This window comes from Neopsephotus bourkii, unplaced genomic scaffold (assembly GCF_033783945.1).
Source record: "Neopsephotus bourkii isolate Nb327-2 ecotype Australia unplaced genomic scaffold, CSIRO-AGI_Nbou_v1 NB_1749, whole genome shotgun sequence".
Taxonomy (NCBI): Eukaryota; Metazoa; Chordata; class Aves; order Psittaciformes; family Psittacidae; genus Neopsephotus; species Neopsephotus bourkii.
Window position 1 is genome coordinate 1,276,021 of NW_026902223.1, and position 14,494 is coordinate 1,290,514.

A 14,494-nucleotide genomic window follows, 5' to 3' on the forward strand; every position below is an offset into this window, starting at 1 on the left:
GAGAGGTCTGCAGGGATGGGCTGGTTGATTGCCTGCATGCACACATCCTTACTGATGCCAAGCACAAGCAGTGCTGGTGGCTCATTCTCTCCCCCCACAGCAAGGACTCGCATCACCGACCCACCGCAGGACCAGAGCGTCATCAAGGGGACCAAGGCTGTCATGAGCTGTGGGGTCACCCACGACCCCAGTGTGGATGTGAGGTGCGTGTGATGGGGATGGGAGGGTTGGGAGGCGCAGGCACCCCCAGGGTGCGGGCGGGTGGTGGGTGCCATCCCCAGCCCTGTGCCGGTGATCCTGCAGTGCCACCTGGTGCCCTATGCACTGTGCTGGGACCCCCCTGGTCCCCAACACCCCTGGTGTTGTGTCCCCCCCCTCCCTGCACAGGTTCCTCTGGGAGAAGGACGGGGCACCGCTGAGCACGGAGAGCGGCCCCAGGGTGCGCCTGGACGAGATGGGCACCCTCCACATCTCCCAGACCTGGTCGGGTGACATCGGCACGTACACCTGCAAGGTGGTGTCAGCCGGGGGCAACGACTCACGCAGCGCCCACCTCCGTGTCCGGTGAGACCCCCCCCCCATCCCCTCAGCATCCCACACCCCAGTCTGTGCCCTCTCCATCACCACCCCATCCCTCACCCCCTGTCCAGGCAGCTCCCCCATGCTCCCGAGAGCCCCGTGGCCATGCTCAGCCCCTTGGAGAAACGAGCCATCAACCTCACCTGGGCCAAACCCTTCGATGGCAACAGCCCCCTGCTCCGCTACATCGTGGAGGTCTCTGAGAACAGTAAGGGGCTGCTCCCACCTCCCTGGCTAGGCTGGCACTGGGCAAAGCCTGAGCTCCAGCATCACCTGGGGGTGGTGGGCAGGGGATGCTGCGTGGAGCTTGGGGAACCCCAGCATCCTGCATCCTCCACTCTGCTTCCCCCTTTCCCCCCTGCAGATGCCCCCTGGACCGTGCTGCTGGCTAGCGTGGACCCCGAGGTGACATCGGTGGCCGTGCGGGGCTTGGTCCCCGCTCGCTCCTATCAGTTCCGCCTCTGTGCTGTGAATGATGTGGGCAGGGGCCAGTTCAGCAAGGACACAGAGAGGTGAGTGGTGCCTTGGGGTCTGGGGGGGGCTGGTGCAATGGGTGCTTATCCCTGCCTTGACCCCCATAGGGTGTCCCTGCCCGAGGAGCCCCCCTCTGCACCCCCCCAGAATGTCATTGCCAGCGGGCGCACCAACCAGTCCATCATGATCCAGTGGCAGCCACCCCCTGAGAGCCACCAGAACGGTGTCCTCAAGGGCTACATCATCCGGTGAGCAGGGGCATCGCATCCCTGGCAGCCCAGGGTGCTGGTGGGGACACCGGCAGCTCTGACAGCCTCTGGTCCCCAGGTACTGCCTGGCCGGGCTGCCCGTGGGCTACCAGTTCAAGAACATCACCAACGCTGAGGTCAACAACCTGCTCCTGGAGGACCTCATCATCTGGACCAACTACGAGATCGAGGTGGCGGCGTACAACAGCGCCGGCCTGGGGGTCTACAGCATGAAGGTGACCGAGTGGACGCTGCAGGGAGGTAGGCACGGCCTCGGCGTTCACCCTGTTGGCAGCGGGATGTGCCATGGGGGTGATGGATGCTGCAAACCCTGCCTCCATCCCTGCAGTGCCCACGGTGCCGCCGGGGAACGTGCAGACCGAGGCCACCAACTCCACCACCATCCGCTTCACCTGGAACCCCCCCAGCCCCCAGTTCATCAATGGCATCAACCAGGGGTACAAGGTGAGAGGTGATTCCTGAGGGTATCCCTAAAACCAGGGAGGGTTGGGAATTCCCCATCCAACCTTCACAAACTGGCTCAGCTCCCCCTTAACCCCCCCCCCGACTTCAACTGGTTCCAGCCTGACAGTTAAAATAGTATTTACTGATGATATTTAACACTTGCTTGGGCTCAGAGGCTCCCCTGCTCTTTAATTAATTCCAAATTTGCAATTAATTCAAATTTACATTAATGAAATTGAATTAAAAACATTAAACTTATTTCTTAATCCACTCAAAAGAAGTTCAGGAATTTAATTGCCGCTGGATGCGATAACCGGAGCAAGGCAGATATTTAACATTCTTATTAAATGCCACTTAGTATTTTTGATTAGTATTTTTTAGGGGCTAATTAGTATTTAATTAAGTAGCTATAGGCTATCTCGCACAATGGCAATTAAATGCCCAAACATCCCTCCTAAACACAGGCGATTACACTCTGTTATCAATGGGAGTTAATCACAGCACACACTCCGCATCGGCTCGGAGGGGTAAACACGCACCATTAACAGCATCAAGTGTTCCCTGCACCCTTAATTGATATTTAATCAACTCTGAATAAATAAGAAGAGGCCGGAGATGTGCAGAGGATGGTGTTTGTGGTGCTGATGTGTGTGGTGGGATGCTGGTACCTGGCATCATCATCCCAGCTGGTGGTACCCACATCATCGTCCCAACTGGTGGTACCCGCACCATCGTCCCAGCTGGTGGTACCCGCACCATCGTCCCACCTGGTGGTACCCGCACCATCCCAACTGGTGGTACCCGCATCATCCCAGCTGGTGGTACCCACATCATCGTCCCAACTGGTGGTACCCGCATCATCCCAGCTGGTGGTACCCACATCATCGTCCCAACTGGTGGTACCCGCACCATCCCAGCTGGTGGTACCCGCATCATCGTCCCAGCTGGTGGTACCCGCATCATCCCAACTGGTGGTACCCACATCATCGTCCCAGCTGGTGGTACCCGCTCCATCCCAGCTGGTGGTACCCGCTCCATCCCAGCTGGTGGTACCCGCACCATCCCAACTGGTGGTACCCACATCATCGTCCCAACTGGTGGTACCCGCATCATCCCAGCTGGTGGTACCCGCATCATCTCCCACTGGTGGTACCCGCCCATCCCATGGTGGTACCCGCTCCATCCCAGCTGGTGGTACCCGCACCATCCCAACTGGTGGTACCCACATCATCGTCCCAACTGGTGGTACCCGCACCATCCCAGCTGGTGGTACCCGCACCATCCCAACTGGTGGTACCCGCTCCATCCCAACTGGTGGTACCCACATCATCGTCCCAACTGGTGGTACCCGCCTCATCATCCCAATTCCCTCTTCCTGCAGCTCATCGCCTGGGAGCCGGAGCACGAGGAGGAGGCGACGGTGGTGACGGTGCGGCCCAACTTCCAGGACAGCATCCACGTGGGATACGTGTCGGGGCTGCGGAAGTTTGCCGAGTACTTCACCTCGGTGCTGTGCTTCACCACGCCGGGGGACGGCCCACGCAGCCCCCCCCAGCTGGTGTGCACCCACGAGGACGGTACGGGGAGGCTCCGTGTTCCCATGGGATGCACTTGGGGAAGGGGGGATGTAGTCCCACTGGGGATGCCCATGGGGGTGTGGAATGGGATGCTGTTGAGTCCCAGGAAGCCCTGTTCAAGGGGAGAAGGGGAATCCCCTCCATGCGTGCTGCTTGTGGGTGTCCTGTGGGTGCTGTGTGCTGAGCCTGGGGGTCTTTGGGCAGTGCCTGGCCCCGTGGGACATCTCAGCTTCAGTGACATCCTGGACACATCCCTGAAGGTCAGCTGGCAGGAGCCACTGGAGAAGAACGGCATCCTCACAGGTACCCAGCTCCTGCATCGGTCCCCTTCCTGCTCCACAGCATCATCCCCTGCTCCCCTTCCTGCTCCACAGCATCATCCCCTGCTCCCCTTCCTGCTCCACAGCATCATCCCCTGCTCCCCTTCCTGCTCCACAGCATCATCCCCTGCTCCCCTTCCTGCTCCACAGCATCATCCCCTGCTCCCCTTCCTGCTCCATAGCATCATCCCCTGCTCCCCTTCCCACCCTATAGCATCTCCCCCTGGTCCCACTCAGCTCCATGGGGTGGGCAGTGCTGGGGGCTGACAGCACAGGGTGCATTCCAGGCTACCGGATCTCCTGGGAGGAATACAACCGCACCAACACGCGGGTGACCCATTACCTGCCCAACGTCACCCTGGAGTACCGCGTCACCGGCCTCACCGCCCTCACCACCTACACCATCGAGGTGGCTGCCATGACCTCCAAGGGCCAGGGCCAGCTCTCCTCCTCCACCATCTCCTCAGGGGTGCCTCCAGGTGAGTGTGGCACCGCGGGGATGCCAATGTGCTGGGGGCAAGCGGCCGGTGCCACCCACCCTGCCCTGTCCCTGCAGAGCTCCCCGGTGCCCCCACCAACCTGGGCATCTCCAACATTGGGCCCCGCTCCGTCACCCTCCAGTTTCGCCCAGGCTACGATGGCAAAACCTCCATCTCCCGCTGGCAGGTGGAGGCACAGGTATGGGGCAGCTCAAGGGGGGGATAACGGGGTGCTGGGGGGGGCAGCTCACCCCATTCCCATCCCATAGGCAGGCCAGAGCGGTGATGCTGAAGAGTGGGGGCTCATCCACCAGCTGGCAAATGAGCCCAATGCCCGCTCCATGGAGGTGCCCAACCTGAAGCCCTACACCTACTACAGGCGAGTGGCCAGGGCGATGCTGCGGTGCCCTCCCAAGGGAACGGAGCCCCCTTGTCCCCTTCCATGACCCCCCCATTCTCCTCCCTCAGTTTCCGCATGCGGCAGGTGAACATCGTGGGCACCAGCCCCCCCAGTCTGCCCTCCCGGAGGATCCAGACCCTGCAGGCCCCCCCAGACATGGCACCCGCCAACGTAACCCTGAGGACAGCCAGTGAGACCAGCCTGTGGCTGCGCTGGATGGTGAGGGGGGACCGTGGCTCACGTCCATGGGCAAGGGGCTCACAGGGGCTGTGGGACAGCATCACTGATGGTGCCGTCTCTGCCGGATGGCTCCAGCCCCTCCTGGAGCAGGAGTACAACGGGAATCCGGACTCAGTGGGCTACAGGATCCGGTACACGCGCTTGGACGGGAGAGGGCAGCCGGCGTTGCACACCATCCATGACCGTGTGGAGCGGGAGTACACCATTGAGGACCTGGAGGAGTGGACCGAGTACCGGGTACAGGTCCAAGCGTTCAACGCCATCGGATCAGGGCCATGGAGCCACGCGGTGGTGGGACGCACCCGGGAGTCAGGTACCACTGCCCGCCCCATGGCACCGGGCACCCACCCCAGCCAGACCTACCATTGACTTTTCTCACCTCTTCAGTGCCCTCCTCCGGCCCCAGCAACGTGTCGGTGGTGGCCACCTCCTCCAGCAGCATGCTGGTCCGATGGAGCGACATCCCTGAGGCAGACTGCAACGGCCACATCCTTGGCTACAAGGTGAGCTGCTGCCATTGTGCCACCTCCAGGCGATGATGCCGGCTCCATCCCGGGGCTGGCCGTGGCACACGGGTCTGTTGCAGGTGATGTACAAGGAGAAGGACTCGGACTCACGTGCCCGGTTCTGGCTGGCAGAGGGCAATGCCTCCCGCAGCGCCCAGCTGACCGGGCTGGGCAAGTACAGGCTCTATGAGATCCGTGTGCTGGCCTTCACCAGGATCGGTGATGGAGCACCCAGCCGGCCCCCTGTCCTCGAGCGGACACTGGATGATGGTGGGTGGCAGCATCTTGGAGGGGGGAGAGATCCCCAAATGGGGTGCTGGGGGTCCCCATGTTGCCTAAGACCTTCCCATCCCATTCCTGGTGTGATTTCCCCCTATTCCTCCATACTCCCTGGTGAACCCCATCTCTCCCCTCCAGTGCCCGGGCCCCCCGTGGGGATCCTCTTCCCCGAAGTGAGGACCACCTTGGTGCGGCTCATCTGGCAGCCTCCTGCGGAGCCCAACGGCATCATCCTGGGTAGGTGGGGAGCCACCCCTGTTGGGGTGCAGGGATCCGCATGGGGAGGCAGAGCCCAGCTCCCTGCATCCCCTGAGCATCTCGGACCCCAGGGCTGGTGTTTGCGTGTGAGCCAAACCCCTCACTGCTGGGCAGCGCATGGGCAGGGATGCAGGAGGGAGCCGTGCACGGGGGGGACCCCAGGTCGGTGTCCCCTCCACCAGCGCCCCCCGTACCGCTCCCTCCCCACAGGGTACCAGGTCTCCCATAGCCTCAACACCACTGCGCCCAGTGCTGCCGCCATGGAGGTGCTGGAGCCCAGTGCCCGGCAGTACACAGCCACCGGTCTCCAGCCCGAGGCCACCTACCTGTTCCGCATCACGGCGCAGACCCGCAAGGGCTGGGGTGAGGCGGCCGAAGCCCTGGTGGTGACCACGGAGAAGAGAGGTAACGGGGCAGGGGGGTCCGGGCTATGGGGCTGTGCCCATGGGGTGCCCGCAGCGCCCCCAGCCCCTCGCCTCCCGCAGCCCGCCCGCAGCCCCCCGGGAAGCCGCTGGCGCAGCAGGAGGAGGTGCGTGCCCGCAGCGTGCTGCTGTCCTGGCAGCCGGGCAGCGATGGGCTCTCCCCTGTCCGGTTCTACACGGTGCAGAGCCGAGAGCTGCCCCATGGGGACTGGGCTCTGCACCCTGCCCCTGCCGGCCGCAACGCCACCGCCTTCGTCGTGGATAGGTGAGATGGGGGTGATGGGGGTGATGGATGGTGATGAGGGATGATGGAGGGTGATGGGGAGGTGGGGGTGATGGGGAAATGGGGGGTGATGGAGGGTGATGGGGGTGATGAAGGATGATAGGGAGATAGGGATGACGGAGTGTGATGGGGAGGTGGAAGACATGGAGGGTGATGGGGAGATAGGAGCGATGGAGTTGATGGGGGATGATGAAGGGTGATGGGGAGATAGGGATGATGGAGAGCGATGGGGAGGTGGGGGTGATGGAGGGTGATGGGGAGGTGGGGGTGATGGAGGGTGATGGAAGGTGATGGGGAGATAGGGATGATGGGGGATGATGAATGGTGATGGGGAGATGGGGGTGATTGGGGGTGATGGAGGGTGATGAGGGATGATGGAGGGTGATGGGGAGGTGGGAGACAGGGAGGGTGATGGGGAGATAGGAGAGATGGAGGGTGATGGGGAGATATGGGTTAATGGGAAGGTGGGAGACAGGGAGGGTGATGGGGAGATAGGAGAGATGGAGGCTGATGGGGGTGATGAAGGGTGATGGGGAGATGGTGGATTTGGGTGATCTGAAAGCCCTTTCCAACCCAAACCCTTCTATGATCCTATGAAGGGCAGTTGATGGGGTCGCCCACTGGCTTCACTGTTCCCACACAGGCTGAAGCCCTTCACCTCCTACAAGTTCCGAGTGAAGGCCACAAATGACATCGGGGACAGCGAGTACAGCGAGGAGTCGGAGTCGCTCACCACCCTGCAGGCGGGTCAGCACCTCCTGGGGCAGGGGGACAGGGGGATCCCCCCCTTCCCTGGGGCCTCATCACCCCCTTCTCTCCCACAGCCCCTGAGGAAGCCCCCACCATCCTCTCCGTCACCCCGCACACCACCACATCCGTGCTCATCCGCTGGCAGGTACTGCCCTGTCCCCTCTGGTGCCACAGATGGGCCACCGGCCCCATGGCAGCAGCATCATTGTCCCCCTCATTGTCCCCCTCATTGTCCCCCTCATTGTCCTCCCCACGCAGCCCCCAGCCGAGGACAAGATCAATGGGATCCTGCTGGGTTTCCGCCTGCGGTACCGCGAGCTGGTGCCTGACGGCCTGCGCGGCGGCTCCCTGCGCGGCATCGGCAGCCCCGGTGCCACATGGGCACAGCTCACCCGTGAGTGCTGCCGGCCCCACCGCGCCTGGGGATGTGGGGCTGGGGGTGACCCGGTGGTGGTGGGTGCGGGACGGAGCATCCCGTGCTCTGTGGCCTCTCCTGGGTACCAGCCCGGTTGGGTTGGGTAGCGCCCGCTCATGCTGCTAGGTCTGCGGTCACCGATGTGCCTGTCCGATGTCAGCAGCTCCATCCCGCTGTGCTCAGCTCCATGTCCCTGTAGTGCAGGTGTCTGTGTGTCTGCTTAACATGGGGGTGATGTCCTGTTGTGTGTGTCGGGGTGTGCTGCTCTCCTCAGACCCCAACAGGAACAGGGTCCAGTCCAGGGGCAGCAGGGACATGAGCGACAAGGGCAGAGCCCAACACAGGATCATGTCCCCTCCATCACCCTCCATTGCTCCCCATGGAGATCTTGATGCCCAGACCCACTCAGGGACTCCTTGGTGCTGTGACAGCCCCGTTGGCACCCGAGGGTGCCCAGGGCCCTTTCAGGGGTGGGCAGCAGTGCAGGGGTGGGTGCTCGGAGGTGGGATCCCACCCGTGCCATGGCACTAACCGGCTGCTGCTCTCCCTGCCCCATGGCTCCCAGCCGTCTACGCCGTGCACAACCTCAGCGAGGTGTCCCTCACCCAGTACGAGCTGGACAGTAAGTCACTGCTCCCAGTGCCCTCCGTGCCATCCCCTGCATGTCCCCCACTGTGTGTGTGTCCCCTCTGCCTGCCTGTGCTGCAGGGTGAGCCTAGTGCCTGTGCCCAGGGACACCTCTGCCTTCCTCTCCTGTTGCTCCTTGGAGACGCTCCCTTTATACCCAGCAACGGGGGGAGCTGCTCGGTCCCCTGGGGGTCTCAGGACCTCCCCACAGCAGCGGGGACCCCGCTCACCCCTTTCCCCCACAGACCTGAGCAAGCACCGGCGCTACGAGATCCGCATGAGCGTGTACAACGCGGTGGGCGAGGGGCCCCCCAGTCCCCCCCAGGAGGTGTTTGTGGGTGAAGCGGGTGAGTCCATAGCACAGCGGGGTCCCCCATGCTCCCATGCGTGTGCCAGGCCAAGGGATGCCCCCAGCATCAGGGCAAGGGGGGGCTTCCCCATCCCTGGTGCTGCAGGGATGTGAGGCTGTCCCCTCCCTCGGCACAGTGCCCACTGCTGCACCGCGGAACGTGGCTGTGCAGGCGGCCACGGCCACGCAGCTGGATGTGACCTGGGAGCCACCACCCGTGGAGAGCCAGAACGGGGACATCCAAGGGTACAAGGTACCGCCGCTGAGCCGGGAACACGGGGGGGGTGCCGGGATCCTGCGGGATGCTGGGTGTCATCGGTGGGTGCTGAGCTGCCCTGAGGGATGCTCTGTGTGTGTGTATGGGTGGATCTGGGCGTGTTTTGGGTGCTCTGGGTGCTACTGGGAGTGCGGGGAGACATCGGGAGTCCCATCCCGGTGCGAGGCGGCCGCAGGGCGGCAGGTGGCGCCCTCGGTCCTGGGATGCCGCTGGGATGCAGCGGGGATGCTCAGCTCCGTGCTCCACTGGAGCAGCTTGCTCCAAGCCCCTGTGTCCAACCTGGCCTTGAGCACTGCCAGGGATGGGGCAGCCACAGCTTCTCCGGGCACCCTGTGCCTCAGCACCCTCACAGCGCGGATGCTGGATCCCTGCCTCACCCGGCTCCCGTCCCGCAGATCCACTTCTGGGAGGCGCAGCGCCAGAACGGGAGCGAGCGGGTGAAGACGCTTTTCCTGCCGGAGCGCGGGGTGAAGCTGAAGAACCTGACGGGGTTCACCTCGTACTGGGTCAGCGTCGCCGCCTTCAACGCCGCGGGAGACGGGCCCCGCAGCGCCCCGGTGAAGGGGCGCACGCAGCAGGCAGGTGGGGCCCGCGGCACCGCTCCCCCCCTCCGGCCCCTCGCGGTCCTACCCCTTATCTCCATGGGTCCAGCTTCCAGGGGTGCTCAGTTGATGCCCCTGCATCCCAGCTGTACCCCGGCTCCTGCTCCCAAGGTATCTCCCATCAGGTACCCCAGAGGGTTTGTGTCCTGGGGACCCATGGAGATGAAGGTCTCAAGTCAGATGAGCACACTCATCCCCTGAGCCATGCATGGTAGCCTGGCAGGGTCTTTGATTCCATCCCCAGCACAACACAGGGGAGAGGCATTGGGGTGGGGTGAGATGGTGATAACAAGTGCCCTAGCCTCATTAAGGTGGAGACAGGGAAAAGGGCTGGATTCATGCTGGGAATGCCCAACGGAAGCACTGAGCTGGCCCCATCCACTCCCATCTCCTCCTATAGCCCCCAGCGCCCCAGGATCCATCCGGTTCAGTGAGCTGACCACCACATCAGTGAACGTGTCCTGGGAGCCACCGCTGCTGCCCAACGGCATCCTCGAGGGGTACCGCCTGGTCTATGAGCCCTGCATGCCCGTGGATGGTGAGGGCACGGCCGGGGTGCTGGGGGGAGCCGGGCGGGCTCTGGCAAGGACCCGGCTCAGCCTCCATCCCTGCAGGCATCAGTAAGATCGTGACGGTGGACGTGAAGGGGAACAGCCCGCTGTGGATGAAGGTGAAGGACCTGGCCGAGGGCGTCACGTACCAGTTCCGAATCCGGGCCAAAACCTTTGCCTATGGGCCAGATGTTGAGGCAAACATCACCACAGGGCCTGGGGAAGGTATGGGGGGGTGTGTGGGATGCTGTGATGGGGTGATGCGATGGGGACCAGCCCCACTGGGGCTGGCATGATGTGTGCAGTTTGTACCCGCGTGCCTCCAGCTCTGCTTTGGTCCCCAGGTGCCCCTGGTCCCCCTGGCGAGCCCTTCATCTCCCGCTATGGCTCAGCCATCACCATCCACTGGTCCAGCGGGGACCCCGGCCAAGGGCCCATCACCAGATACGTCATCGAAGCCCGGCCTTCAGGTACTGCAGCACTGCTCTGCCTTCTATCCCCACCTTGGAGAAAGGGAAACTGAGGCAGGGAGCGCTGAGCTCTCCCAGGCCACCCAACAGCACGGGTTGGGATTAGGACATGGGTGGCTGGGGAGTGAGCCGTGTGCTGGTCCATGAGGACCATGCTGCTGGGGTGATGGAAAGGGGCTGGTGGGCAGTGGAGCAGCACTCATTGATGCTGCTGCTGTCATTGGTACAGGGGTCCTGCTGCTCCCCCAGCCCCATCTCTCCTAAGCTCCCTCTCTCTTCCAGACGAGGGGCTCTGGGACATCCTCATCAAAGACATCCCCAAGGAGGTGACCTCCTACACCTTCAGCATGGACATCCTCAAGCAGGGGGTCAGCTACGACTTCCGTGTCATTGCTGTGAACGACTACGGCTACGGGACCCCCAGCACGCCTTCCCCCTCTGTGTCAGGTAGCCAGTGGCCAGCATGAGGGTGTCCCCATCCATTGCCCCCCCCATGCTCATCCCCCTCTGATCCTCCCTGCTGTGCCCCAGCCCAGAAAGCCAACCCGTTCTATGAGGAGTGGTGGTTCCTGGTGGTCATCGCCCTCGTGGGGCTCATCTTCATCCTCCTGCTTGTCTTCGTGCTCATCATCCGCGGGCAGAGCAAGAAGTACTCCAAGAAGTCAGACTCAGGTGAGCACTGGAGGGTGGTGAATGGTGAATGGGACCCTCCGGGGTGCAGAGCCCTGACCCAAGGCCAGGTTGGGCACAGGGGCTTGGAGCATCTTGCTTTAGGGGAAGGTGTCCCTGCCCGTGGCAGGGGTTGGGGCTGGATGAGCTTTAAGGTCCCTTCCAACACAAACCATATTGTGATTCTGTGACCCCACCGAAGCCTCCCTGCCTGCCTTTGGGGTGAGTGGGACGATGGGATCCTGCCTCAGGGCTCAGCTCCTCCTGTGACACCCGATAAAGATGGTTTGGGTTTCCTGGAGGGGGCCGGGAGCTCAGGATGAAACAGTGGCTTGTCCTGCTGCGGCTCCGGCTCTGGAGGCAGCGCAGCCTCCAGTGAGGGCTCGGCAGAGGTCACTGGGATTACTCAAACACGCCTCTGTTTTCTTAGCTGTGTCAAGGCTCAAATTGTGGGGAAAATCCAGACCTCCCATTAAGCAAACAGAGCCGGGAGCTGGAGGCGACGGGGCCAGAGCAGGCTCAGCACGGCCGCAGCGCTGATGCTTGGCTGTGTTCTGTCCACACCGGAGCTGGCACAACCCTACCAGGGCCATTCCAGGTCCAGGTCCCCCCGCACACACGCACTTTGGGGAGGGTTCTGGGGGAGCCTGAGCATCCCTTTCCCCAGGGAACAGCTCCAAGGCGACGGCCCTGAACCACGGGGAGATGGTGAGCCTGGATGAGGGCAGCTTCCCAGCCCTGGAGCTCAACAACCGGCGCCTCTCCATCAAGAACTCCTTCTGCCGCAAGAACGGCATCTACACCCGGTAGGAAGCCGATGGGCAGGGGGGGACCTTTCATCCCTGCTCCATTGTGGGATGGGAATGGGGCTGGCATCCCACAGCATTGACCCCATTCTGCCCAGTGCCATCTGCTGAAGCCGCTGCACCAGCGGAGCAGCCTGAGAAGCTGGGAATCCCTAAGGGCCTATGGACAGGCTCTTTGGAGGACCTGAATGTGCTTAGGGATGCTCCCTGAGCCTGTCCCAGGGATTGGCTGGGCTCATCCCTGTGTGGCAGAGCCCCAAGTGGGGACCCGCACTGAGCACCCCTCTGTTCCCAAGGTCCCCACCACGGCCCAGCCCCGGCAGCCTCCACTACTCGGATGAGGATGTGACCAAGTACAATGACCTGATCCCTGCCGAGAGCAGCAGCCTGACCGAGAAACCCTCCGAGGTGTCCGACTCTCAGGTGCCCCCCCAGGACATGGGGATGTGGGACACAGGGACACAGGGAAGGGATGGACAGTGCTGGGAGCGCTCCCTGCCCATCAACCCTGCTCTCTGTCCCCCACCACGCACACCCTGCTGTGCACTTGGGAAAGGCAATGCCGGTCCTGCCCTCCTGCTTCTTTAGGGAGCAGCATCCCCTGTGGCTTCGTGACACGGAGCCAAAGCAAAGCTGGCACCGCCACCGGGCTGTGCGCTGGGGATGTGGCACCGTGGGGTGCACCAAGGGCTGCTGAGGACAGGGGATGGGAGGGCAGCGGGGTTGGGGCCTGTCCTGCTGCCCGGTTACTGGTGGCAACCCTGGAAAATGGCACTGTTGTCTCATCCTGGAGCGAGGGGCATCTGTGGCCATGGGAGCATCACCCTGGCCGGATGCTGGGTGCTGAGTGCAAAGACAAGGCTGAACCCAAGGGCCAGTCCTTGGGGTCCCCAGCGCTGCCCCCGGGTACCCAGCCCCAGGGGTCCCCCCTCGCTGCCGGCTCGGGGCTCGAGTGGCTCTTTGAGGAGCTGTGAAGAGCGGCGGGCGCTGGCGCGGGGCAGCTTCCCCACCGCCCTCAATGGGCCCTTTGTGCGCATGGAGGAGGCTGAATCCAATTACAGCCAGCGGGAAGGCAGCGCCTCCCAAAAACACCTCCCGCCTGCGAGGGGAGGGGGGGGGAGCACGGCCCCAGGGACCCCCCGAGGGGCCCCATTGCCCTTTTGTGCGCGTTCTGGTTCGCTTTAGAAAGCACAGAAACAACCGCAGCGGTGCCGCAAGGGATGCGCTCCCCAGCATCCCTCAAAGAGCCGGTTTGGGGGTGGTGGCGGTGGGGGTGATGCCCCTCGCTCCGCTCTCATTCTCTTATCCCCTTCTTTAGGGCAGTGACAGCGAGTACGAGGTGGACCCCGGCCACCAGAAAGCGCACTCCTTTGTGAACCACTACATCAGCGACCCCACGTACTACAACTCGTGGCGGCGGCAGCAGAAGGGCATCTCTCGGGCGCAGGCTTACAGCTACACCGAGAGCGACTCCGGCGAGCCCGACCCCGCCGCCCTGCCCAACAGCAGCTCCACGCAGCAGGGCAGCCTCTTCCGACCCAAAGCCAGCAGGACTCCCACCCCCCAGACCCCCGGTAACCCCCCCAGCCAGCCTGGGACCCTGTACCGCCCGCCCAGCAGCCTGGCCCCCGGCTCCAGAGCTCCCATCGCCGGGTTTTCTTCCTTCGTTTGATGGTTAAACAGAAGCAGAACACGGGAGAGAGGAGAATATAGCTTAAAAGAAAAGGGAAAACAATAAAGGAAAAGCCCCCAAACTTAAGGAATAAAGCAGCGAGGAGGAGGAAGAGGAAGAGGCCGAAGGGCCCCAGGGCTCGGTGCCATGGGGGATGTTTGCATCCCTCCGGAGCAGAACCCATCCCTTCGTCTGTGTTATGGATTGCTCAGCCAAGGAGGGTTGGGAACGTTCGCAGGATTGCACCGGACTTCGCCCTCGGGACCTGCAGTGCTGGGGTCCCTATGGGGTGCTGGGGATCTCACCGTGCCAAACCCCAGCCCCTCCGCTTGTGGTCCCCCCCGGACATGGGGACAAGCGGTGGTGACACACAGACCCCAACTCAAAGCCTCTGGATATGGAACCCCCAACCCAGGACCCCCAAGCCTTTGGGGCACCCACATACGAGGAACCCAGGGGACAACTGCTTCCTCCTTCCCTTGGTGCCCAGGATGCGAACCCCAGGAGCGCCCTGCTGGGGTGCACATGGTGCTGATGACCCCCCCCGATTTTGCACCCCGGATGAGGCTCAGATGGGGTGATGCAGCAGCCCCGCATTGCTGGTGGTTTGGGGTCTCTTTCAATGGGGTTTTGTTTGAGGGAGCACAAGGGACATGCGATGGGTGGTGATGCCCAGGGGGGTCTGGGGCTGTTTTGGTGGTCTCTGCATAGCAAACCCCCTCAGTGCCTACTGCTGAGCCAGGCTGAGCCGAGGGAGATGCCAATAAACAGCCTGA

At 62.9% G+C, this 14,494-nt stretch overlaps 1 protein-coding gene across 1 annotated transcript in view; it reads left to right on the top strand.

Annotated features, from left to right (window-relative positions):
* The window catches only part of SDK2 (sidekick cell adhesion molecule 2), a 42,745-nt gene extending 28,595 nt beyond the window's left edge, over positions 1-14,150 (top strand). The window contains exons 12-45 of the mRNA XM_061376932.1: positions 101-203; positions 388-564; positions 651-787; positions 944-1,091; positions 1,161-1,301; positions 1,381-1,562; positions 1,651-1,766; positions 3,148-3,343; positions 3,548-3,646; positions 3,951-4,142; positions 4,220-4,341; positions 4,412-4,521; positions 4,611-4,761; positions 4,858-5,095; positions 5,170-5,285; positions 5,369-5,558; positions 5,706-5,804; positions 6,036-6,230; positions 6,311-6,512; positions 7,174-7,277; positions 7,355-7,425; positions 7,539-7,674; positions 8,261-8,317; positions 8,568-8,669; positions 8,809-8,924; positions 9,344-9,530; positions 9,951-10,088; positions 10,165-10,326; positions 10,446-10,571; positions 10,854-11,018; positions 11,103-11,243; positions 11,908-12,046; positions 12,343-12,469; positions 13,365-14,150. Coding sequence (XP_061232916.1) covers positions 101-203; positions 388-564; positions 651-787; positions 944-1,091; positions 1,161-1,301; positions 1,381-1,562; positions 1,651-1,766; positions 3,148-3,343; positions 3,548-3,646; positions 3,951-4,142; positions 4,220-4,341; positions 4,412-4,521; positions 4,611-4,761; positions 4,858-5,095; positions 5,170-5,285; positions 5,369-5,558; positions 5,706-5,804; positions 6,036-6,230; positions 6,311-6,512; positions 7,174-7,277; positions 7,355-7,425; positions 7,539-7,674; positions 8,261-8,317; positions 8,568-8,669; positions 8,809-8,924; positions 9,344-9,530; positions 9,951-10,088; positions 10,165-10,326; positions 10,446-10,571; positions 10,854-11,018; positions 11,103-11,243; positions 11,908-12,046; positions 12,343-12,469; positions 13,365-13,718 — 5,039 coding nt within the window. The 3' untranslated portion in view covers positions 13,719-14,150. The remainder of the gene's footprint in view (positions 1-100; positions 204-387; positions 565-650; positions 788-943; positions 1,092-1,160; positions 1,302-1,380; positions 1,563-1,650; positions 1,767-3,147; positions 3,344-3,547; positions 3,647-3,950; positions 4,143-4,219; positions 4,342-4,411; positions 4,522-4,610; positions 4,762-4,857; positions 5,096-5,169; positions 5,286-5,368; positions 5,559-5,705; positions 5,805-6,035; positions 6,231-6,310; positions 6,513-7,173; positions 7,278-7,354; positions 7,426-7,538; positions 7,675-8,260; positions 8,318-8,567; positions 8,670-8,808; positions 8,925-9,343; positions 9,531-9,950; positions 10,089-10,164; positions 10,327-10,445; positions 10,572-10,853; positions 11,019-11,102; positions 11,244-11,907; positions 12,047-12,342; positions 12,470-13,364) is intronic.
* The last annotated feature ends 344 nt before the right edge of the window (positions 14,151-14,494 follow it).